This window comes from Halichoerus grypus, chromosome 10 (assembly GCF_964656455.1).
Source record: "Halichoerus grypus chromosome 10, mHalGry1.hap1.1, whole genome shotgun sequence".
Taxonomy (NCBI): domain Eukaryota; kingdom Metazoa; phylum Chordata; class Mammalia; order Carnivora; family Phocidae; genus Halichoerus; species Halichoerus grypus.
The window spans coordinates 133,500,155-133,525,952 of record NC_135721.1 but is presented as its reverse complement, the minus strand read 5'-3'; the positions used below and the strand labels follow the sequence as shown (position 1 = coordinate 133,525,952).

The window sequence follows — 25,798 nt, the reverse complement described above, 5'->3', positions numbered from 1 at the left end:
TTTGGTGTCTGTCTCAAAGAACACGGGGTGAGACCAAACGTGGCAGCAACAGAGGTGGGCCTTCCTGCACACGACTCCCACCTGCTCTGACCCGTCTCCTTTCTGGCGAGTTCTCGCCGCCAGGCTGTGTCCACAGTTACTGCCCAGTGTGGCATCACGCGCAGAGCCAAGGCCTAGGAAAACCAAGGAGACATCACACGAAAGCAACCTCTTAACTTTAGAATCTGGTTGGTAGATAGGTGTTCACTGCGAAGCTGTTCCCGCTCAACACGTTTGGGAATTTTCATGAGAAAATGTTGGAGAACGTAAGTGAACAAGACAACCTGTCTTCTCCGTTAGGCTTACACTCCCCTCTTCCCATGAAGGCAGGACCTCTGGGTGTAAATCTTTTTTAAGCTTTTATCTGAGAGAGCGAGCGAGCGAGCACGGGCACAGAGTGAGAGTGAAAGGGAGAAGCAGACTTCCCATGAGCAGAGGCCAATGCGGGACTCGATCCCAGGACCCTGAGATCATGACCTGAGCCGAAGGCAGACCCTTAACCGACTGAGCCACCCAGGCGCCCCATGGGTGTCCATCTTTAATGGCACAGCGACTTGTCATTAAAGCCGTCAAGATTACACTTGTATCTTTCTCAACTAGAAGATCCCAGCAAATTTATGAGCAGCGTATAGTATGGGTACCTGCAGGAGTGACGTTTAAGATGGGGAGCTCCTCAAAGACTCCATATCCTTTTAGGAAACATGAAAACAAATATCTTAAGAAGTTCAGTGATTTCAACAAGTATTTCCTGGTTCATCACTAGGAAACCCATAGCAGGCCTTTATGCTCTAGGTTCTGGGCAGGTGGAGAACCGAGCCCCGGCCCCATCTACCAGGGTTCAATCCCCATGGGCACCAAGGAGCTCCCTCACTTCTGGTTTCCGGCACCCCAACGTGGGACTTCGGCGGATGTTTTAAGTTAGCCGACGGAACAACCTATCCCCTTGGTAACGTGGCGAGGCCCGGGCTTGGAAAAGGACACTCTACAAAGCTCCTGGTTTAGACTCATGATTTCCAGGTCCTTTTCAACCATCGCCAGTCACAAGCTTATAAAGAGAATTATGAAATTACGGCTAAAGCAACGCTCATAAATGTTGCCTACCTGTCAGCAAAGCCGGCTACTGGGATAACTGAGCTTGACTCTCAGCAGAGCGGTCCTACTTACCCCCTCTTCCCACACACACAGGGCTGATTCATGAAAAGTGAGGTGTAAATAATTAACTTGAAAATTCAGGTTTTTTAACCAGTACACCTGCCTTTCTCTCTCAAAAAATAACATTTTTCATGCAAAAAGATAGAGCTGAAGAGTTAACAGGTCTGATCTTACTTGTGATCTGACTACCAAAGAACTTTTTAAACCATTGAGTGCAGGCAATCTCTTCCAGTAGAAAATTTTATTTTCATTGCTTTTCATGAGTAGGCAAACACAACTTACAATACTGTCAAAGCCAGATTTCCAAACTCAGCAAGTTAGTTTACATACCAGTCCTAAACAGTAAAGCATAAGCAGCATTTGGGATCACAGAGTAAAAACACAACAACAGACTCAAAAGTCAAATGTTAAGCTGAATTTCATTTCGGATACTTACCAATCAAGAATTTTAAATGATGAGAAATAAAAAAAAAAGGACCTACCAGCACTGGGGCACGACTGAAGAGCACCCGTGGCGCGGGGGGCTCGGGTCCTAACCTGAAGGCCACACAAACATCACCCACTTGGGCTTGCGCACAAAGGCCTGCCCCTCAGCGCACGGAACAGGCCCCGTTCCGGCCACCGGGACCTCTGCCCGGCGGAGCCAAACACCGCTGGGGAGGTTAAAGACGGAACGAAGGAACAAGAGAAACACACATCCAGCCTCTGCCGGCCTGCACTTGAAGCTGCCGCTAGACACTCCACACGGCAGTCACAGCTCAGGATCCCCTTTCTTCTAAGGGGCAAGACAGCTGCATATCCCCAAGGGCGGCTCCAATCACAAATCAAAACCCTGGATGCTGCGCGACAGGATGGCCGCTTCAGAGCTTAGGGGGCAGGCAAGGGGAGAGAGACACACATAGGGAGCTTAGTAGGGAATCTTCAAAATATTTTATTACAAAATACAGTACAGCGTTCATAGAATGTTTCCCAATGTTCTCGAATACATACATGGCTGAATGAAGCACTGCAAAATACCTGGCAGTCGCCCACAGGAATCTAACTTCTAGAATCTATTTCAATCCCCGTGGAGTCACAGAAGAAATCTGTAACAGGCAGTGGAATGGAGAGAAGGACAGTCACCGTGGCCGGCAGGGCTCCTGACTGCTGATCAAGGACACTGTTTTCTCCGGGGCTTGAAATCCACATCCAGGGCTGACAACCTACCAAACACTGGGACCCAAATCCGTACAAAGACGAGGCAGAGTAGAGAGGAAACAGCTCTGGACAACCCAGAAGTCTCCGGCCACTACTTCTTATTCCTGGGTTTTAGCTCTTCGGCTGCATTACGCAGGAAAATGTAATTTTTCTTTTGGGGATTATAAAATTCATGTCCCTAAAGGGGCGGAAAAACACACACACAACAATCTTATCATTAAAAAGCAAAAATTAGCATTTTGTGGGCACTTTGTATATGCCTAGTCCTGTGCTACATACATGAAACAATGTACCTGGGGGAACAAAACAGGTTTATGGGGGGAAAGAAAAGTCAAATGTTAAACAAATTTAAATTTTGGTTTCAAAGGAAAGGTTAAGGACTTGGTGGAAATTCGTCTTCGGTGTCCCACTTAGAGGAATGATCTTCTACATATTTTTCAGTGCTAAGCCTCTTTAACCCACTACCACCTCAATGCCAAGGTGACCACCCACAAGGAGCAAGGCCTCCAGGGAGGGCGGTGGAGGACTGGCTCAGACCTGAGGTTTCACAGAAGAGGAGACATCTGCTCTATGACTTCCTGGGGCTGGGGGCAAGGGCCAGGATGAGCCGGCCCACACAGACCCAGAGAGAAGTGCAAGTACGTGTGGTGGTCAGTGAGTCTGCCCATGGGCAGGCGGAAGGGAAGCCTGGCAATCAGGACCAGGCTGGACTATGAAGGACAGTGAAGGGTAGACTGAGGCCGTTGAACATTATCCCCCAGAAAAAGGCACAGCAGCCAGAAGCTGTAAGTGGTTCATAGTGCCAGGACAGCGGAGGGGGTGGTGGGCAAGGCCGAAGTGAGCACCTCGGGTGACCCGAAGACCTGAACAGGGAGACGGGGAGGGCCTCCGGCTGCACTCTGCCTCCTCTACCGTAGTGACGTGTTTTATTCTCATCCCTTGACAGACACGCCCAGATGGTTCTAGAAGTTTAGCTCAATGGTGACCAGAAGTTCCCATCATAATACACGAAGTGCAGCTTTTCTGGACAGCTGCATTCGGGCAGCAAGCTCGGAACATTAGTCCTATGTGATCACGATTTCATCCCGAAGAGAACTGTCCTTAAACTAAGAACAGTGTGAACTTCCCAAAGGAACTCTTTTTAAATTTAAAAGAGTGTAATTTAAGTAACTCCTAGTGTAAGTTGACATTAATTGTTCAGATGAATTCATCTTGAGCAGCATTCACAGCAATGAGCTTTCTCACTTCTTTCAATTCGATTCCCATTTTTCAATGCCTGCAACACGCGGTTCCCTGAGCGTGACCTGGGGGAGGGGGGCCAGAGGTGCAGCCTGAGGCAGCCGCGGGCGGAGCTCGTGGACCAGGGAGCCCCTTTGAAGGGCCCATGGAGAAACCAAGGCCCTGGGCCACAGCCTGCTCCAGCCCCGGCTCCGCAGAACCGGAAAAGACACCTTTGCAAAAAACTGCGTGTGGCTGCCACAGGCGGGCGGACACACACGTGGCGCACCAGTAGCACGGACCGCCCGGCCGCAGAATGGAACGGGCGAGAGATCCACTCAACGCCGGGGGCAAACGCCATGATTCTTATAACGGGTGAAAGAAGCCAGGCCAAAAAGACATAAAATTCTAGAAAACGCAAGCTCGTCTATGACAGAAAGCAGATTGAGGTTCGTGGCGGGGGGGGGGGGGGGGGGGGGGGGCGGGGATGACAGCAATACATACGGAAACTTCTGGGGGAGATAAAAGTGTTATCTTAAAACAAGGTTATCTGGACTGTGGTGATGGTTTCACGGGTACATACAGATATTGAAAGTGACCACCGTGCAGGACTACTGCACCCCCAGGATACCTGAGCAAAGCAGCTTCAAGAAACACAGCGCAGCTGCCCGGCCCGCATCAGCACACACCCAGCGAGACAGGGCTCGGGTGTGGAGGCCGGGTGGGCAGGGGGACCGCAGGTAAAGCCACCAGAGACTGGGGACTGCCCAGCTCTTTTGAGAGAGAGAGAATCAAAGGTGACACTGAGACCCCCAGTGAACAGACAGTGACTGACTCAAAGGAGGGACCCAGGAGAGGCAGTGAGCCTGGAGGATAAAGGACGCACGGGCGGGAGTTACAAGACTTTCTCTCCTAAGTGAAGGCACTCTGGGCACGCTGTGCATTCACGCTGTTGGGACGAGGATACTGGAAGAGAAGCGGAGTGCGAGCTCAGGAACCAAGTCAGAGACTGAAGGGTCGGTCACTGGTTTGCGTTGGGAGAACCCCAAGGAGAACCAGTCAGGCTAGAGCTGACAGGGAAGGGCGGCACTCAGGAGGCAGCCAAAGGAACAGAAGCTAGTGGTGTTAACCCCACTGATGCGTTCATCAGTCGAGGAAAACAAGGTGTCCCAGCTAGCTTTGGCATGGCCGAAGGCTTCAGTGTGTGCTTACAGATGGAGGACCAGGAGCCGGTGGGCAGGGAGAGAAGGTGCTCGCAGAAGGAGAGAGAACAGAGGGGTGTGAGGGAGTCTGGGGCATGTCTGGGGTGGGAGGCAGGCGGAAGGAAATGGGCCAGGGCAGACAGGCACGCGTGCAGATGAAAGGGAAAGACACTGAGGAGGGCAAAGCCTTTCTGGGTGAGGCCAGCGACCTCACCAGTCAGGAACCTGGGCAGCAAGGGCAGAGCAGGGAAAAGTCTGAAAGGCTGCTGTGGAGAGGGGGCTGGGGGGTGGCATGAGAAAAATGAACAAACAATCCAGGACAACCAGCAGCTGAGAAGCAAACACGTGGGCTGGCCGAGAAACATCAGCTGTTAGCCAGCAGCCTGGAGCCCCAATCCCGCGGTCTGCTCCCCTTACCACCATGCTGGGATGCCTCAAAAATGCAGCCTCGACCCTATCAGCCCCTAACTCCCTTCCCCAGATAATAAACAAAGCAGCAATGCCTCCAGTGAAAGCCCCATGCTCTGGCCCTGCTGTCCCTCCAGCAGCCCTCACCGTGCCCCCTCATACTCTGGCAACCACCCTGGGCCTCACTGAAGGACTTAGAGCCTCCTGGAGTGACGGCCTCCAGCTCACTCTACTTCTGACCTCACAATGACCAGACCCTTCCCAGGGGCAGGTTCCCAGGGAAAGGCTCTACAGCTATGACTTTGGCCAAATCCCCACACCTTTTGAGGGGACTTGTGCTATTTCCCTTTGCAGTGACGGGATGGTGACCTGCCAAGGTCACCAGCAAGACCAGAGAAGAGTCACAACTCATGCCCAGGCCTTCCGACTCCAGAGCCTGGCACCACTGCCTTAGAGTTTCCACAGCAGGCCTGGGAATGCTCACCTTTGACCAGTCGTAGCTGGAAGCATAGGCAAATATGTTTCCATTGTGATTGAAGCAGCAAGCCGATATCGGCTGATCTAACTGTTCTGAAGTTTTTAGTTTCGTTCTGGCATCTTTGTCCCAAAAGCTGAATCTACCATCAGATCCCACAGTGGCAAGAGTGCCATGGACAGGATGGAATGCGATCCCATTTACCTGCAAGGATTAACACGCATGATGAGAAGCGGTGGAAAAGGGAGGAGGAATCAGGTTTGTACCGGTATGTGCCTCTGGCTTCACTTGGGAAACAAAAAGTTCGGACTGCCGCTTCATGAGTGCTGGCTGCCCGCGGACCTCAGGAGAAACTAGCCATGCTTCTGTGATCAACTGCCAGCCCAGAACCGAATTGCATCTCTTGTTATGAACACAAGTCAGCAGAAGTTCACGAGTACGTAGCCAGGGACGCCAAGGAGTGGACCTCAGGGAAGTGCCTTTTTCTTTTTCAGCAATCAGCAATTTCTCAGTTTCAACTAAGCGTGTGAGCGGTCGGGCAGCACTCAGAAGGAGGGGGAAGGCCCCAAGAGCCGTCCGCTTGCAATCAGCAGCAGCGGAGAGCAAAGATGGTCAATGTGGCACAAAAACAGACAACCAGGACCTACAGTGTAATCCATCGATCTATGCCCATGAACATGCACAACGAAAGAGTGAGTCCCGTAATGACTCAGCCACCCACCTCCAAGTTTAGTTTCTAGATGCCTTTTCAAGGTTAAGGTTTCTAAAAACGTACCGCGTAGATGTCCTGAGGGGCTGAAGTATTGGTTCCGTTCGAGCGGTGACATTTGAAGGTAAAGTTATCTTTGGCGCTGAAAAGCAAAGGCTCAACTGAGTTTTCCTTTCTGAAAAAGTCTCAAGTGAAAATTCGCAAGCAAATGGAGCCCACTTACGGATTTGGGGGGTTGATGTAGTGAATAGCAACCCTCCCCTCAATGCTTCCCAGGGCGAAACCAGTCGGCTTGTTCTGTTTGTCTTTAAAAATAGCCACACATCGATGCTATGGTTTGAAAGAAAATAGTATGTTATCCCAAAGTAAAATATAAGATTTCATAACTAAGTGAAGGTAAATAACGTTCACCTCATTTTTGGGTTTCACAAAAACCAGAAACATATTATACAAACACGGTCAATTATTTTTAGTCCTCCACCAAGCGTTATTTTCTACCTCTATTCAGCCACGTGACTTTACGAACAAACTGCGGACCACATGCTTGTGTCTGGCGCTGCTCTTCCTTTACCGCCGGAAGGGCCTGCTGTCCTTCCAGCAGTGCACACACCCCCTTGAACCCCACCCGTTCCTATTCCAGTGCTGGCCCCCGTTTCACAGCCCACCACTAACCAAGTGGGCACGCTGCAGCAACTCACCCAATGTTTCTGCACCTCTGCTTCCCCAAATGGAGAAGGGAAATAGCATCTGCCCAGCGATCACAGGGGAAACAAAGGTCATGTGGGAGAGTGGACGTGACCAGCACTTTTTTTTTTTTTTTTTGTGACCAGCGCTTTCTAAACTGCGACCACACGATGCAGAAGCAACACGCTGCACTTGATCTAACACCGGTTCTGGGGACCCAAAGGAGGGTCTCCTGGACTCTACAGAAGATCCCACAGAAGAGCCCATGACCCAGCCGCTTGGGCAGAGGAGAAGCCAGGGCCTGGGTCCTGACTCCCTCTTTCCCGTCGTGACAACCTGGCCTACTCCAGAGGACCACCCACCCTACCCAAACTGAGGTTCTATCTTCCGTGAGGAGTTCAGGAGGCATGGGGGCAGGATCAGAGCCTCTGGATGAAGCCACAGAGAATGAAGGTAAAGAGCAGTTTCTGTTATTATGACAGTTGCTAGAGCACACAAATTTCCTAAGTAAAAGGAAAAATACATGCTAGTTCTATTTCCTTATCATTTGCCTTTTTTGAACAAGCAGCTCATTACTTTTGAGAGTGGAAAAAAAATTAATGAAAAGAGGCAAAAGCCTGTAAGTCAGCAGGAACCATGACTGTGCCTCCCATGCTCACCTCTGGGGGGCACCATTTATAAGAACACAACCACACAGTGGCCCTATGCAAAGACTGAGGGCCTGCCTCAGCAAATCAAAGACCAGGGTGCATGGCACAGGTAGCAGGAAATGAAGCCAGTTAGACTAGGTTTTGTCAAGGAATTTGGGATTTATTCAAAGGGAAATGAGGAGTCAGTGCTGAGTTTTTAAGGAGAGGTGTGGCAAAGTCAGATGTGCCATTGTAAGAGCCCCCTGACCCATGCATGGAGAGTGGATCAAAGGAGGGACAAGATCTAAGCTCTTACAGTCACAAAAGGAGACTCGGATTAGATGTGGCAGGAGGGAAGGAGCAAAATGAACAGATTCCAAAACACCTGCAGGGCAGAAGGGAACCTGGAGATCAGTGAGACAGGAGAAAAGGAGGGGGAGCAGATCAAGGGTGACTTCCAGATTTCCAGCTTAGGCAAGAGCAGGTGGAGGTCCCATCTCATGAGATGCAGAGCACATGGGGAGGAGGCGGCTGAGGGTGGTAGGCAGGAGCAGGTTAAGGTTGTTTGTTCACTCAGCAAACATCTGCAGAAACCTTCTATGCATTAGACCTGGTTCTAGGAGCTGAGGACGAGGTGGCAACAAAGAGAAATCTCTGCTCCGCCTGAATTTACATTCTAGTGGACAACATGAAACAGAATACGTAAAACATGTACGCGTGTAGATCTTTAAGGTATATACATACACACACAGTTTTGGGGAAAACAGCCAGTGAGAAGCCTGAAAAGAGGTAACATCTAAAGATCTGCAGAAAGTGGTCCCAGGTTTGGTGTGAGATACTGCTGGGCTGAAATGCTGGGGGACACGCAAAGGAGCTGTCAGACTGTGGGTGTCCCGACGTCTGTTAGGGATCTGAGTCCCCAGACCACAAGGTATACTTAACTGACAGCAAGGACAGGAGATGAGGTTCTGCTTCAGTAGAGAAGGGGGCAGGCAAGGGCAGAGGCCTGGGGAGCTCCAACATGCAGCAACAACCATCAAGGAAGACGAAGTAGCCACCGGAGAGGCAGTGGGTAAGAGGTGGGCATTAGAGAGGCCAGGGGCAGGGTGTTTAAGAACATGTCAGAACATGAACGCTGCTCTGTGAGCTAAATGAGGGCTGGTCAGCGTCCCCAGAATTATGGATGAGGAAGCCATCGGTGGCCAAGCCAAAAACAGTTTCGGTGGAGTAACGGGGGCAGAAGCCTCAAAGGAGTCGCGTGAGAAATGAGTGGGAGGTAAGGAAACTAAGAAAACTCATGTGAGATGCTTAACTGCAAAGGAAAAGGGGTCCAGGTGGTACCGGAGGATGTGGGGCAAGAGAGTTTGCTTTCTAGGATGAATGAGACTGGAGCACGTATCCGTGCTAGGGGTGCCAATGGGGGGGCGGGGGGCAAGTGTCCAGATATCCCTGGAGGAGGGGGGTCACCATGGAGCCCCACCACAAAACCAGCATTCAGAGCACAGACTTCACCTAACTGGCAGGAGAAAGGCAGGGAAAGATGCAGGCGCAGGCAGACTTCTAGATTCCCCAGGAAGAAGGTAAGAAGCTCCCCACCACTATGTTCTCTGAGCAGGAGCCAAGCTGATCTGCTGAGACAAACGCTTGAGGAGGGAGAGCCTAGAGAGTCTGTGGCGGGTGGGAGACTGCACGGAAAAGCCTAGTGTTGTGTGGGCCCAACGAAGGCAGAGCGGAGGCTGGGCGCTAGGACCCGACGGAGCCCACCCACGGAGGCACACAACTGTATACAGCAGTGTCCGGCCATCCAGGGGCACCTCTGGAGACAACAGAGAAGTTGGGCTCCTCCAGGGATGGACACTATCTACCCACAAAATACGTGTGCTTGTATCCTTAAACTCACCCCTTTAAAAATACTTCTAGGTGTCTGAAAGTACAACTATACTCCACACGTGACACAAAGTACACACTTCCTGATCTTACATGTGACTCACCTGATGCTTCAGTGGAGATTCTATCCTCCTGAATTCAGAAGGTTGATTCTCTAACTGGTAGACAATCAGTCCTCTCTCTGCAGTTGCCACCACGGCCATAGGGTAGATCTAGGGAACGGAGGGAAGCAGAGACATGATTAAAATGAAGGAATGTGTTTTTTTAAATACCAAAATATTAGATCCATGTTTTTAGACTCAGAAAAATAAGTCTGAATTTTTTTTAAGTTTAAAAAATCCAATGATATCACAACATTCTTCATGAAAATCTAGGGAAATAATTATTTGAAAGAACATCCATTTTTAAAAGACTCATTTTTTACAACTATAAACTATAGGATTTTTTTTTTTAAATACTGAGGAATAGAGAAGAAGTGAAAATCACCTACACCACCCTTTCAAATGCTAACTGCTGTTAATATCATGCTATGTTTTCCTCTAGGGCTTCTCCGGGCATCATGCATGCTTATGTATATATGTATGTATGTTCCTACATAATTTATGTCCTTCACTCAAGGCGTGTATTCCAAGAATACTAGCTGTTGCTGTCCAATATTCCCTCAAACGAGTTCATTTAACCTCACTGGTCTTGTTGGCTTATCAGGCCACATCCAAGCTTTCATTACATTATACAGAACAAAGACCATCTGTGTCTTTTTTTCTCATGATAAATTCCTAAAAGTGGAATTACTGGCCGTTAGCACAAAACTGGAAGACTTATAACCAAATGGACAGAGAAAGTTCTTGTTTCTCTTCCACTCAGTCCCCAAAGATCCAACACCACACCACACATTACTGCCCACTTTCCTACAGCCACAACAGATGTTATATACTGATGGCATGCGGCCATTTGAACTATATCCTCTGTGTTTTATTATTCAAGTTAGAGGGATTTTTAGATTACCCTCTAACTGCAAACTGTCGTAAGGTAAGAAATTTGTACTCCTCTTAAAAGGATATATATTGGGCGCCTGGGTGGCTCAGTTGGTTAAGCGACTGCCTTCGGCTCAGGTCATGATCCTGGAGTCCCGGGATCGAGTCCCACATCGGGCTCCCTGCTCAGCAGGGAGTCTGCTTCTCCCTCTGACCCTCCTCCCTCTCGTGCTCTCTCTCATTCTCTCTCTCACAAATAAAAAAAAAAAAAAATTAAAAAAAAAAGGATATATATTAAGTTAGAAATCCCTCACCACATCGGCACAGTAACATCTTTCAGGGAGCTGCAAAACCATCATGGGATTTGATGATCGTGTATCCCAAAACTAAAAGCAAAAAAAAAAAAAAAAAAAAAAGCCAGTAAGCGACCATTCAGAGCTATCGTCCAAACAGTGTAAGAATTAATGTCACTCCTGGTCAGGCCGTGCAGTCCCCTCACTGGTGTATCATACCTTCAAAGTCTTATCCCAACTCCCGGTCATCACACAGCTGTAGTTTGGTGCTTTGATCCAATGTATGGTTTTCACAGGAGCATCGTGCTTGCAAGAAGACAAAATCAAAACAGATCAAGATAAATGTTAACTATGTGTAAGCAGCTTCAGTTCTGGAAACTCAAAGAGAAGGCACAAATTTAAATACTGAGGTCAGGGGCGCCTGGGTGGCTCAGTCGTTAAGTGTCTGCCTCCGGCTCGGGTCATGATCCCACGGTCCTGGGATCAAGCCCCGCGTCGGACTCCCCACTCCGCGGGAGGCCTGCTTCTCCCTCTCCTACTCCCCTTGCTTGTGGAATTCCCTCTCTCTCTGTCAAATAAATAAAATCTTAAAAAATAAATAAATAAATAAATAAACACTGAGGTCATACCAAACACCAAAGGATATCCAAGCCCTTCCCAATGACCGTGACATTCAATTTAACCTAAGAACATAGATCTACTTTCCATCCTGACAAACATTAATTTTATTTTACCCATAATGAGAGTCAAAGTAAGCCCCTCCCTAGGGAGATATTCAGAAATAACTAGTTGGGAACTCTACAGTTTCATTTATTGACTAAGGTGACGTGAATGAAGAGATCAAAGAGATGCTTCTGGCACAGTCACACATACTGCGAGCTCAGAGTAGGTAATGCCTTTCTGAAAACGGTTTTGGGTCAAGAGGCCCCCCTTCCCAACCAGGTCAGACCCTTTGGTTCTCGCGTCTTTGAGCTTCATTACTTGTGCCCTTCCCGCCTGCTGTTCCTAGTAAAAGCTCCAGGAGCGCGTGCAAACGTTCCTCTTACTCACTGCTGTGTCTCTACTCCTACCAGCAGTGCCGGGCACAGAGCAGGCCTTCAGTAAATACTCGTCAAATGAACCAGTGTCCAAACGCAGTTGGTAAAAGGCAAGCCACACATAGCTGTCAGAACGTCGAACACATGAATGCTGAGGCCCACCTGTGACACCTGTCTTTTACAGGCTTTAATATCACTAACTCCTTAGGACACCATCCTTACCTACACACATACAGAAGACCCATGACAGACCATCTGTGAAACACCAATAGGACTAAGAGTGGTTATTACCCTGGTGTTACTCTGATGCTAAAGAGGTTTCTGGAATGCATAAGTCTAACTGATCTGGTAGAGTCAACTGCATTTCTTCTATACTAGAGAATTAGAATTTAAAAGTCATCACCACCCCGGCACCAGCCTTTCTGGGCGCAGCGTTTATTACCTGTGCAATCTGTATTGCCTGGTTACTGTTGAGGTCCCACATTTTGGCAGTTTTATCACATGATGCTGTAAATACTTTGCTCCCATCCTAAAAGAAAATCAAGAAAATCTGTCACTCTAAAAAAATATATATACAATTTCCATCTGTATGTTAGGTTGATCATATTGAGGCAGGTTTTGTTTTGCAATTTTTATTTTTCTAATTATTGGGGAGCCAGTGTATTATAAACTCACTGTCACATACGAAACACATTTTTCGCTCTGTTTCTTCATTACTGATTTATTTTCCTAAGAGATACCAAATAAACAGGATAAAAAAATTCAAACAACATGTGAAGTTATACAGGGAAAATGAAGTCTCCCGCCCCTGACCCTCTCCTTTCTCATGGGCCACTGACTACCTTCCATGAGTAGTTTTTACAAATCCTGCATCCATATGTAGTAGGGGCCACTTACACATATTCTTCTTCTGGTTAATTTCAAGCCTTTTTTTTTTTTTTTTAAGATTTTTATTTATTTTATTTGACAGAGCACGAGCGAGCACACAAGCAGGAAGAGCAGCAGGCAGAGGGAGAGGATGAGGGAGAAGCAGACTCTCCGCAGAGAAGAGAGACCAACTCGAGGCTCGATCCCAGGATCCCAGGACCATGACCCAAGCCAAAGGCAGACACTTAACCAACTGAGCCACCTAGGTGCCCCAATTTCAAGTCTTTTTTGATCAATTTCAAGCCTTCACAAAAGTTGCAAGAATAAAAACAATGAACACCCACAAACCCTTCACCTAGAATCACCAATGGTAAACATTTTGGCACATTTAGTGCATCGTTCTCTCTTTATATACACACACATGCATTTATTATCATTATACGTTTGTTCAGCTACGTATCTGATAGCATTCTAAAGTGCACACCATAAAACTACACTAATTTTCAATAATCATTGGTCCTATGAAAACTACAGAACAGCTTAACAAATTAGCAATCATTGTGTAGTGGTTTTAAAAATATTCAAATATAGAACTCATAAATGAAGTCATATATGAAAAAACACAGGATAATTTTTAGAAAGAGAAAAACTAAATGGAAAGTCTAGAACAGTGGTTAGCAAATTTCTTCTTAAAGAGCCATTTATTTAGTGAATAACTCCTTAACTTAAAGTCATAATAGCTTGAAAGCAGCCATACACGTTATGTAAATGAATGTGGCTGTGCGCCAATAAAACTTTATTTACAAAAATAGGCAGTGGGCCATTTCTGGCCCATGGGCCATAGTCTGCTGACCAGTGACCTAGATTATCTCATTTCTGGTTCCAAAGCTCAAAGATTTACTGCCATCCTTCCTTAGCAACAATTTCTTCCCATATAAAGTCACCAGTTCTCCAACTGAAAGAAAAGATAAAACCTGCTTCTCTATCAGTGAAGTTATAAGGGTAACTCCATAAATCCTTAGAAAGATACCCATGTATGTCGTGGGCTACCCTGAGATTGAGCGCGACACACTGGCCTCTCAACCTCATTATAAAATGCCCATCCTACGGCTGTAATCAGCACCACGGAGCAGCAGGCCAGATCCCACTGGGCATACCTATACGGAGGCTAATCTAGCAAAAGCCATGGCAGAGAAACAGTATTTGCAAGTGCTCTCCAGCCAGCTGCTCCCCACCCTGCTATGGCCACACAGCGAACCATGTGTTCTTACAGCGCTGAAGAATCATCTTCACCAAGTTTGGGTTTTATGCTTCCAAGGTAACTCTGGCGCTTTTGTGCTTCTGTGGTGGTGTTATATGTGTACCTTCCTCTCCCAAACGCTCTTCCCACCTCCCACACTAGCCCGTTCCCCTTCCTGTAAGCCTCCGAGGGAGGCTGTCAAGCACAGGGGTTCTGGAGCCAGGAAGGTCTGGGTCTGGGCCTCGACCTAGCCATTCACTACGTTCCCTCAGACAAGTCTGTCAACTAACCCCGTGTTAGCCACTTTATGTAGATGCAGTCTAGCTGCCACAAAGTTCTACCATCTGCAATTCTGTCTGTCCTGAATATGGTATTTGCCCATCTTGCCTACTTCCCTTTCCACTATATCCCCAGGGCTTTAGCATACTAGAGGAGCCTGATAATTATTTGCTTAATTAAATATCATCTGTTGTAATTATTATTACCTTCATGTTACAAATGAGGAAACAAACACAGACAGATTAAGAAACCTGCCAAAATCAAAATGCTGAAGAGTTAGAGCCCAAATTTGAACTAGAGCTGGATGATACAATGCTCAAAAAGCTACAGGCACAGGGTTCATTTCTCTTTGAAGATTCAGTTCAACTTGTCTCCTCAGTGAGGCCTTCACGGCACCCCTCCAAAAATTTATAGCTGCTTTCTGTGTTCCCTACAAGCCAGCACCAGGACACCCTGACCCTCTCAGAGCTCGGCTCACTATGTTAGAACTCTTCATTACCGTGTTTGATTCTTCCATTAGATGACACACAACTTGGAGAAAGGAAATAGCTATCTTTGTTTTTTGTAAATGCCAACAGCCACTCAGTAACATGTGGGCAACAGAATTCCTTTATCAGTTAATTCTACTTCTTATTCTACTTTGTAAGAAACTTTACATTCTGATCTGTTACCCAATCGTAAAAAAAAAGATTTTCAACTTACTCAAGTTGCTGCTTTTCCACATGTAAACTAAAAATAAGTTGTATCTGCAATCACTTTTCAAATTGTTTTCACAAGTCTATTATTGTCTCATAATAATCCAAATCAGGTATGTCAAGAAAACATTTTTCAGATGACAAAAATGCTCAGAGAAGCCTATCATAGCTAATGATGAAAACGGGAGCAATTCTGTCTCCTAAACCATTTCAAAATATTTATAAATAGAATCATTTCTTAGTTATAAAATCAAATAAGATCACATAAATGAATGGTGTAATTTGAAAATGACAACATAAAATAAAAGTAGTTTGGCAATTTCTCACAAAATTAAACATATATGTAACATACAACACAGCAATCCCACTACTAGATATTAACCCCAGAGAAATGAAAACTTTTGTTCACAGAAAATCCAGTACACAATTGTTTACAGCGGCATTATTTGTAATGACCACAATGGGAAACAATCCAAATGTCCTCCTAGTGAACAAACGGTGACACATTCACACAATGGGATACCGCTCAGCGAGAAGGACACCTACTGACTGACATAACGACCTGCATGGGTCTCAGGTGCATTCTGCTGAGTGAAAGCAGCCAGACTCCAAGATGACACGGTACAGGACTAGTCACGTGACATTCTGGGACAGAAAACACATCGGTGGTTTCCAGCAGCGAGAAACTGAGGAGCACGTGACTGAAGGGCAGGAGGGAATCTGGGGCTGTACTGTTCTGTACCCTGACCACAACTCTACGCATTTCTCTAAACTGACAAAATTATACACTAAAAAGGTTCAATTTTATTGTCTGCAATTCATAACTAATGAATCTGACTAAAAATTACATATAAGGCCTGACAGGGGCCTGGAGGCTTGGCTTCCTCAACATGGAGGTGCATCTGTCTGCCCCCGTCACTCGGGCCCCCGTTTTCTTGCCTCTGCTGGGCTCAGCTGCTGGGCAGCAGTGGCAGAAGGAAGAGAAAGGCTGAGCTGTCCACTGGCACTGGCTCCTCCTTTATGAAGGGGACAGGCCCCTTTACAGCTGCAGCTCTTGCTGTGGCTCACCAGTTACCTTCCCTTCTGGTGCACCTTTGGGAAGGATCCCTTCGATACATCCTCCCCTATCAAAAACTCACAGCCAAATAAACTTGAACATATTTGCTTGTATTACTGATGCTCAGGATCTGGGAGGAAAAAGAATTCCAAAAACCCCAAAAACTTCAAATACCTATTAATAGAAAAGGATTCTTTTATTCTCTAGGATTTACCTTCTGGGATACTAAATTTCTAATTTTAAAATGACAAAAATTCATGGCATAAACGTAGGAAGAGCTTCCAGAAATAATTCAATTGTTTGCTTAAGGTAACATGTCAATAAAATGAGCTTTTTATGCAAGAAAAACTCAAATAAACTGAAGCTAACATTAACTGACTACATTAGGAATATCAATAAATTATTGTACTGACACTCAGAAACTTAGAATTCCAATAATGTGTATACATACATGCTATTTGTGGCTCAGGTTATATAAAAGTAGAAATATATAAATACTCTAGGTAACACATGATTTTATGTTGTAGAAAACATGAAAAATGGAATGAAACTTACATCACTCCAGCAGACATCTAACACAGGCCCCGTGTGCATCTGCTGGGCTTTTGGAATAGTCTGTCCACTATCTTGAACTTCCCAGCAGCGAACCTACAGTAATATGACAAATTAATGCAAATACAGCAACTTATGACATTTTACATGCATTTAACACCCAATAACTGATGGGGTGCAACTTAAATATACACAAACTTCTCATATAAACCTAATTATCTAACTTTAAGAATAAAGCAATTGAGGGCCGCCTGGGTGGCGCAGTCGGTCAGGCGTCCGACTCATGGTTTCGGCTCAGGTCATGATCTCAGGGTCGTGGGATCGAGCCCTGCGTTGGGCTCCGGGCTCATCTCAGAGTCTGCTTGAGATCTCTCCCTCTGCCCCTCCTGCTCGTGCTCCCTCCCTAAAATAAACAAACAAATCTTAAAAAAAAAATAAAGCAATTGAAAAGTCTACTCAAGGAGCTATTTCCCTATTCCTATTTTCCAAGCCATCAAAATATACAAATTCTTTTGCTTACACCTAAAACTGCGGATAAATTTCTCATCGCATCTGTGAGATACATCTGTCTTCTGAAGTACAATGTTATCCATCACCATCCAGACAACCAAGACCACAGGGGAAACTTACCTTTCTTCTCTGAATATTCTGGTTTTTTACATCATTTTTTCCCCTGATTATAAATGTAATGCATTTTACTTGAGAGATTTTGTAAATATGACAAGAAAATAAAAAATCCCCTTACTCCCACCAGACTATAGTTAATAGTTCGTTGTGCTTTCAGTGTTTCTATGCACACATATTTTCTTCAAAAAACTAGATTATAGAGTACCTTCACTCTTTTAACTGAAGCTTTTCTCCCTTGCATTATTAACTGCCATTAAATATTCTTCTAACATTTTTCAGCAGTGAATCATGTGAAGTCTTTCCAGAAACATGTAGAAACCAAACCTGCTCAACCATGACTACCTTCCTCCTCCTCCTATTCTCTCCTCAACCCCCCGCTACCCCCACTGTTGCATAAAAATCTTTTCCAAAACTTTTAAAATGGTTTTCCAGCACACAAACATACCATAAAATACATTATTTGTTATTACAATTTTCAAAACTTCCACTAGCATGAAGACTTTTTAAAATGAGATTGGGACACCCGGGTGGCTCAGTTCGTAAAGCATCTACCTTCAGCTCAAGTCATGATCCCAGGGTCTTGGGATCAAGTCCTGCATCGGGCTCCTTGCTCAGCAGAGCAGGGACCCTGCTTCTCCCCATGCCTGCCGCTCCCCCTGCTTGTGCGCTCTTTCTGACAAATAAATAAAATCTTTTAAATAAAATAAAAATAAAATACAATACAATGAGGCAGTATCAGGTAGTGGCTAGGAGTACAGATCCGGGGTCACACTGCTGGGGCAGCATCCCGGCTGCTGCTTCCTTAGATGTGGGACATGGGCCAGTTATTCTACATCTCTAACTTTCATAACCTGTGTCAGAAGATGGAGGACAGTAGGATCACTGCGTTAGCTGTTAAGGGATTAATTCAGTTATGCACGTAAAGTACATTATTGGAGATCTTCCTCAAGCCCCAGAGGGGAACCACTGAGATGCAGGGGTATAAACTTAAGGATTTCTGATAAATATTGCCAATTAGCTTCAGAAGAGCTGTACCAATTTATATACCCACCAGCGGTACATGTAAGGTCTCAGCTTTTTTTTTTTTTTGCTGGGATCAAGTGTTATTCTTTTAAACTTCTCATTTTGTTAACTTGACAGGGTCTCCATCACAGAAGTTTGAATTTATCTGCTGAGTGTGGCTGAATGGTTCAAGTTCACACCGATGGGCCACCTGCACTCCTTTTGCAAAGTGCCTCTTCACATCCTTTGCTTATTTTTCTACCAGAGTTTTTATCTTTCCTTTTGTGCACTATGATTTCTTGTCTTTCTTTTTGTACACAATAGGTTAAGTATAACGTCTATGCGGGATGTGTGCTATATCCGAAATTGAAAAAAGTTTACCATTTGCCTTAAGACATTTTCAGGATACCTATAAGTTTATGTATACCACCATGGATAACAGTCATTCTCAATGATACTACATTTGATTTGGGAATCCATGTCAAGTTACTGAACTAGAGTAGGAATTTTTGAGTGATATGATCATGCTTTTTTAACAAAAATCAGTGTAACAAGTGATGTCTGCCCTACTCAGAAGGGTCACACCCACTGATTTCTTTAAAAAGGTCACCTCTGTTTCATTCACTTGGGAAAGAATGAAGCCGAATGGAAAGCTAACCTTGCCCATACAAAGAGATAAGACTTCTAGAACATGCACATAAGGAGCACTTACATCATTAGCCCACGATCCTGCAATAAGAAAGTTGCCGGGCAAGGTTGGTGGGCTAAAAGATAGACAACCAATGCTGTCATCAGGAGAGGATGTTACTTCAATATCCTGGGGGGGGGGGGGAAGGAAGTCAATGTTACAACATAGGAATCATCAATTTCATTCAAAATTGTTTTCTTTCTCACTGAACACTCATGGTGGACCTTCCTTGTGCTAAGAACTAAGTGAACTGGACCTCTCTTGCTTTGATCCAAAGAAGGAGTCATAAAGGAGCTAGTGGAAGGGCTAGCACTGCTGGGACCTGAGGCAGCACTCTCAATGAAATGCCCAGGATGATGTTTTCCACGTGAGAGCCCACCAGTTCACTCTGGCCCCAAACTGCTCGATCAGAGCCATTGCCTGCCCCCACCCCAATGTAAATTCTGATTCAACAGTTGTGGGCTGGGCCCTGGGAATCCACAATTTTAACAAGCACCTCAGTGACTTAAGTGAAGAAAGTCAGGGGGCACAGGACACTAGCGCAGGGGACACCATTTCTGTGCTCCAAGTTTGAGAAAGTGGGCTAGACAAAGTTTCAGAGCTTTTGACCCAAAGGAGGCTCCCAAGCTATCTGGATCTCTCTCACTGTGGGAAACCCTGGGCTGTAATTTCCTAAACATCCCGTGAAACTTCATGTGGTACCTTCATAGGGTTGTGGTTATCTGTGCTTGTGCTGCCAAACATGCTGGTCCCACTAGTTCCAAAACCCGAGGTGGTTCCAAACAGACTCATTTTGGCCCTAAAAAATAATGGAAAACGTTAAGGACAGGTCCTTTCTTCAGTAATCAATATCCCTGAGAGCTAATATAAAGCTAATTAAGCCACAGAAGGGAAAAATGACTTGATGCTAGGTTTCTCTCTTTTAAAGAGATCTAAATACGGATAATCGGGGCGACTGGGTGGCTCAGTCAGTTAAGTGTCTGCCTTCAGCTCGGGTCATGATCCCAGAGTCCTGGGATCGAATCCGGAATCGGGCTCTCTGCTCAGCGGGGAGCCTGCTTCTCCCTCTGCCTAAAGCTCTGCCTACTTGTGCTCTCCCTCTCGCTATCTCTGTCAAATAAGTAAATTAAAAAAAAATTTTTTAAGATTTTACTTATTCATTTGAGACACAGAGATACAGAGAGAGAGCATGAGCAGAGGGAGAGGCAGGGAGAGAGGGAGAAGGAGGCTCCAGGCTGAGCAGAGAGCCCTACGCAGGGCTCAATCCCAGGACCCTGGGATCATGACCTGAGCTGAAGGCAGACACTTAACCATCTGAGCCACCCAGGCGCCCCATAAAATCTTAAAAAAAAAAAAAAAAAAAAGTGTTAAGTAAGTGCTTTTTAAATATGAAATATTTTAGAACAGTTTTTGATTTATAGAAAATTGTAAAGACAGAGTTCCTATACACCCCATATCCAGTTTCCTTATTTCCTTCTTTCATTTGTCACCATTAGTAAACCAGTACATTACAGCAAGTACTTTCAGTCACCAGCTAGAAAATAAATTCACCCCTTTCTTACATAATTTGAGACACTGAGCTTTGCACCAGGAATACAACAGTAAACCAGCAGAAGGCCCCACTCTTCCAGGTCACCACTCAGTGAGAATTTACTTTCCTCTTACTAATTTCTACACTCTGGCTTAGGTCCTATGTCTGCATGAAGTTACTAAGGAAAACAATTAGTCCTGGCAAAGATTCAGCAATTTCTCTGTAGAACAAGTTTTAAAAAGTAATCCACTTGGTTTAACTGAGTATCAAAAGGTCTAGTATTAGGTTCTGAACAACAGAGAATGGGGAAATTGCTAGGGATTTTGGAAAGGCATTTGGGATTCCCAACTTCATGAACAAAATGAGTGGGATATCCTGGTCAAAGCAACAGCTCTGAGCACGTTAATATCTCAGAAGCAGCTCCGTGAGAGGCCGTGGTGTGTGCCAACTACCTGTGCCTCAAATGTCAGGGGGGCACTTAAACACCAGTTAACCGCATGAGTGAACAGAGGAGTAACAAAGCTACTGCAGTCACGAGCTACGGGGCTTTACGCAGGTTATTTAGCCTTGATTTTCTCATCCACAAAAAGAGATTCACTAACATCCAGTTCACGGAATCATGACAACCAAGTGAGGTCACGTGCCCGGGGCCTGAAAATTCTTTCTTCTGTTCCTTCCCTCTCTTCAGCTATCAAGTTGGGAGAGAACATTTCTGGCATTTGGGATGAACTTAGGGAAGGAGCAAGGCTCATCCAAGTATCAGTCAGCCTATGTGGAGCACACGTTACACAGGGCATGGGGAGCCCTCAAGGAGCTCGGAGGACACGTGTACATCTCCAAACAACCTCCGTGCCCGCGCCGCATTCGGCCTCTCCCGCTCTGGGGGCATCCTTTCCACCTGTGAACACGGCGAGCTCAGCCCTGCCCTGCAGCACTTCTACTATCTGCTCCTTCGGCCTGGGATGATTCGCCCTCTCCCAAGCCTCCAGCTGTCTCGGTCTGTCTCCTGAGAATGCTGGGGGGTGGGGGTGGTGACGGAGATGTTCTCAAACTGACCTGCGGGGGATGCGTACACAACTGTATTCAACTTCCCAAACTCATAAAAGGCCCACTTTAAATGCGTGATAGCAGGTAAGCTGTACTTCAGTAAAGCTGTTAGACCTATCTTTTCCCCCTCAGAGGCCCCACTGCCTTCCTGATTTAACATATCCAACCTCAGGTAACACCACCCTGTCCTCCTCGGAGCACCTGTCACGACCTAGTACTGTGTGCCATCAACCTCTTCCCCAGCAAAACGTCAGCTCCAAGAACAGAGGGCGGTCTGGACTCCTCTTAGAAACAGCCGGCGCTCGGCAGGGAGCCCGGGCCAGGGCGGCTGGTAGTTAACAGACACTTGCCTGGGGGCAACGTGTCTCTGTGTTTACAGTAAATACTTGGCAGAGGAGGACGGAAACAAAGGAACAGACAAGTTTCAGAGATAAGTGCAACGAAGAAAGGTTAACGCGGGAGAGACCGAAAGGGACGGACGCCCTTCTGTAGAAGGGTCAGGGAAGGCTTCTCCGAGGAGGTGGGAGCACGTGTCTGATAAGCCAGAACTGTTAACAGGGAAGGACGGAGACGACAGACGCTGCCATCAACTCTGGGACCCTTCCCGGTGCCTCAGTTTCCCCACGAGAAGGACGAGGGGGTTAGACCCGGGGAGACCCCAGAGCCCCTCCCAGGGGCCAGTAATGAAGCTCGCTAACCGGCCGGCTCGCGCCCAGGGACATCGCTGCCCGGCGCACTCCGCCGGGGGGCCGGGCATCGGAGGCGTCATGGCGGCGGGGAGCGAGGGAGGCGGCACGGGGCCTACCTGAGAGTCACGCCGCGACGGGGAGCCGGTGGCGGGCAGCGGGAAGGACTCGGGAGCCTGCGAACCCGCTCGGGCGCGGAGGTGGCGAAGGCGAGTCGCCGAGCACAGAAACCCCAAGGGCCCAAATACCCTCACGCCGGTGAAGGAAACGGCCCCAATTACCGTGGACCCACCGCGCAGGCGCCTCGGAGCCACTTCCTGTGTCGCCCGGAAGGCAGGGAAGGAAGAAAAAGGCTCCCCCCTCCCTGGAGGCGAAGGCACATGCGCAGAAGCGCCATTGACGCCAAGACGGAGTCCCCGTACCAGCAATTTGCGGATTGGTCGAAAGTTGGTGTGGCCGCCTGCATGTTGCCAAGCAACCGTTTTGATAGATTCGCAGCTCAGCTGATGGATGGTCGTTAGTATTTTCTCTTGAGAATTACGTCCATCATATTTCTGATTCCCGCCAACCCAAGTCCAAAGCCATTCTCGGAGAAGCCGATGGAACGATGCCTCGGTCGGCGGTGAAGTCGGCCAGCCTGGGTTCCGGCCCTGGACCTCGTGTTTGCCGATTGGGGCGTCGTAAGCCATCCCGGGCTCTTTGGGCCTCGGTTTCCCTCCGTGAAATTGGCATAATGATGCCCGACTTCGAGGGGAGTTCTTAGTTTCAAGTGAAGGCACATACGTGAAAGACTTTTTGCTAAGTGTAAGTTTCCGTAAGAATGCGAAGGGGCTGTTAAGACGCGCGCGCGCGCCAACTCCAAATATTTCAGCTGGTGGCTGAATTCCTGAAGGAAAAAAAGAGGCAGGGATCTGCTGAGGTTGTGGGACAGACGCAGAATCTTCTCCTTTGCTAGTCAGTGTGGTCTGCGAACCAGGAGTCTTGATACCTGCAGGGAGCTTTCAGACCCGCAGGACCTTGTTATAAAATGCAGATTCAGAAGGTCCAGGGGGACTGAGAACCCACATTTCTAGCAGATTCCCAGCTGAGCTTGCCGTGCCAGGCACGGCGGCCGCTGAGCACCAGGAACCTAGATGAGGTATTTGGAATCATTTGGGGGAACTTTTGTAAAGCCCTGCTGCCTGGGCCTCACAGAGATTTCTGATTTAGTTAGTTTGCGGTGGGACAGAGGGAACTAATCTTTTTTCATAAGCTCCCCCAAGTGATTCTAAGATGCAGGCAAGCTTGAGAATCTCTAGATCGTGATAGTAATAATAGCTCTCTTGAGCACTAGATGGTCCAACTCCTGTAATTTCCAGAGCAGCCCTATAAGGTAGGTACTGTAATCTCCGTTTGATAGAAAGGAAAGCGCGGCGGAGAGAGAGAACATCCTTGTCAGACATCACACAGCGGTTAAGCGGCAGAGCCAGAGAGGTCTTCGGGTACCTAACTCCACCAGCATCATCTTGGAATCCTCTCTTGACAAGTACTCCCTCCTCAACGACACCTTTCCTCATTCTTTCCTAGATGGATCATCTCATACCATCTCTTCTTTAACCTCTCGGAGCCCCTCAGTGCTTATCATATTCTGTCTCATAAAACAGTGCAAGTATTTGCCTTGTCTAGCTTCCTAGATTTTAAACGTTATGCCGTACTCCCGTGCATGATGGTAGAGGGGATATCTGTGGTCAGTTGCCATGTTAAATAGTCACCTATTTTACAGTAATCCTTTTTAGAAATAACTCTTGAGAATTAGAATTCTGATGGTTGCCAATAGCTACTACTGTTAGGTTTTCATCTCCATCAAAGACAGGTAGCAAAGCCAAAACGCAGTGCATTTTGCTCTCCCATTTCCTTTTCCCAAATAAATGAAAGTTATTTTAAGTAAGTTTCCATCATAAACTTGAAATGAATGTAATTATCTAAACTGCATGTATCTGCAATCCCCTTTCAAATTTCTTTTCAAAACATTTTTATTTATTTTCAAATTTTAATGACTCCTGTTGATTTTTCATTGCTCTCCATTTCGCAGCACTGAGCACAGTGTCTTACACATATATGCTGTTAAATCAGTATTTGTTGAATTATATTTTCCATGCCTGAGGAATATTCCAGAAACCTCTATTATGATACAGATTCTCATATAGTACTGGTTATTCAGCATACTTTAAAAGAATCTTTCTGCCATCTAGGGACATATAACTGGTGATCTCCTTTTGCATATACCATCAGGGGAAGAAGAGCAACAGCATGGGTGCACCCAAATGTAACAACAACTAACACCCCTTGACTTCTTCTGAACAGAGTTACTCAAACACTTTACATGAATTATCTCATTTAATCCTCACAATGACTCTATGGGGGCATTTTTATTGTTGTTGTTATTTCCATCTTACAGTTGACAAAACCAAGGCCAGCTTGTAACCTGTCCCAGTCACAGAGGCAGTGAGTAGAAGGGGAACTGGGATGCAAGCCGCCTGGCCCCACAATCTGACTCCACACCTCCCCAGACGGCAGACTGCAGCAAGTCACCTCACTTCTTCCCTCTAGAAACAAGAAGGGGGATCAAAATGATCTGTATGCATGGGTAGAATTATTGAGCCATGAAGTGTAGGCAAAAAATTATCAAAAAGAAAAAATAATTAAAATTAAATTTCAGTTATGGCTATCATTCGCATTGGCGAACACTTCTGCAATTCTTACCCAAGGCAATATTTATATTCCATTTCTAGGTGAATAGAAACTAAATATGCTTGTAAGCTTAGTATCAATTCCTTTTCACTTAAAGTGATTTTTAATTTTGAAATTTTAATTAAAAAATTCTTTTTTTAAAAAGACTTTATTTGAGAGGGGGAGAGAGAGAGAGAGCATGAGCTGGGGGAGGGACAGAGGCAGAGGGAGAAGTAGGCTCCCCACTGGGCAGGGAGCCCAAAGTGGGACTCGATCCCAGGACCCCGGGATCATGACCTGAGCCGAAGGCAGACGCTTAACTGACAGAGCCACCCAGGCGCCCTAATTAAAAAGTTCTAATATGTTAAGTTTTTATAAAGAGCTTGATTGCCAAGAAGCATACACGAAGTGCAGCTTTACAAGGACTTGGAGGCATCCAAAGCTGATGATACAGAATGGATTTTTTCAAGTAGTACTGTCTCACACAGGAATTCTCATGGTTTTACCCAACTTCTTTTGCCGTGTCTCAGACTCTTCTACCCCATTCCTTAAAACAATGACTTGAAAATATTTTAAAGAAATATCCCCCCAGGAGAGCCTGGGTGGCTCAATCAGTTAAGTGTCCGACTCTTGATTTCTGCTCAGGTCGTGACCTGGGGGTCCTGGGATCAAGCCCCATGTCGAGCTCCACACTCAGCAGGGAGCCTGCTTCAGGATTCCCTCTCTCCCTCTGCCCCTACCTCTGCTCTCTCTCTCTCTAAATAAATAAATCTAAAAAAAAAAAAAAAAAAATGAAAGAAAAAGAAATACCCCCCAAAATAGCAGGAGGATTTGAGAGAACGACAGAGTTTCTGCCAGCAGAGGGCGCCTTTGGCTTGTGTTTGCAGGATTGTTTCCTTGGGATATAGACTTTC

General features: G+C 46.4%; 1 protein-coding gene across 2 annotated transcripts; it reads right to left on the bottom strand.

The window, feature by feature from the left end:
- Nucleotides 1-2,102: 2,102 nt before the first annotated feature.
- Nucleotides 2,103-22,495, bottom strand: RAE1 (ribonucleic acid export 1). Of its 2 annotated transcripts, XR_013442101.1 has the most exons (13): nucleotides 22,295-22,495; nucleotides 19,614-19,710; nucleotides 18,936-19,040; nucleotides 16,598-16,690; nucleotides 12,347-12,433; nucleotides 11,087-11,173; nucleotides 10,889-10,960; nucleotides 9,705-9,812; nucleotides 6,624-6,730; nucleotides 6,467-6,542; nucleotides 5,701-5,895; nucleotides 2,398-2,566; nucleotides 2,103-2,276 (listed from the first exon to the last, which is right to left on the bottom strand). XR_013442101.1 is itself a non-coding variant. In XM_078057327.1 (12 exons), the coding sequence occupies exons 2-12, from the start codon at nucleotides 19,701-19,703 to the stop codon at nucleotides 2,480-2,482; spliced, it is 1,107 nt and encodes a 368-aa protein (XP_077913453.1). In that variant the 5' UTR covers nucleotides 19,704-19,710; nucleotides 22,295-22,495; the 3' UTR covers nucleotides 2,103-2,479. The 2 variants fall into 2 exon arrangements, 1 of the variants encoding a protein (XP_077913453.1); XM_078057327.1 differs by having other exon boundaries at nucleotides 2,103-2,566.
- Nucleotides 22,496-25,798: the final 3,303 nt, after the last annotated feature.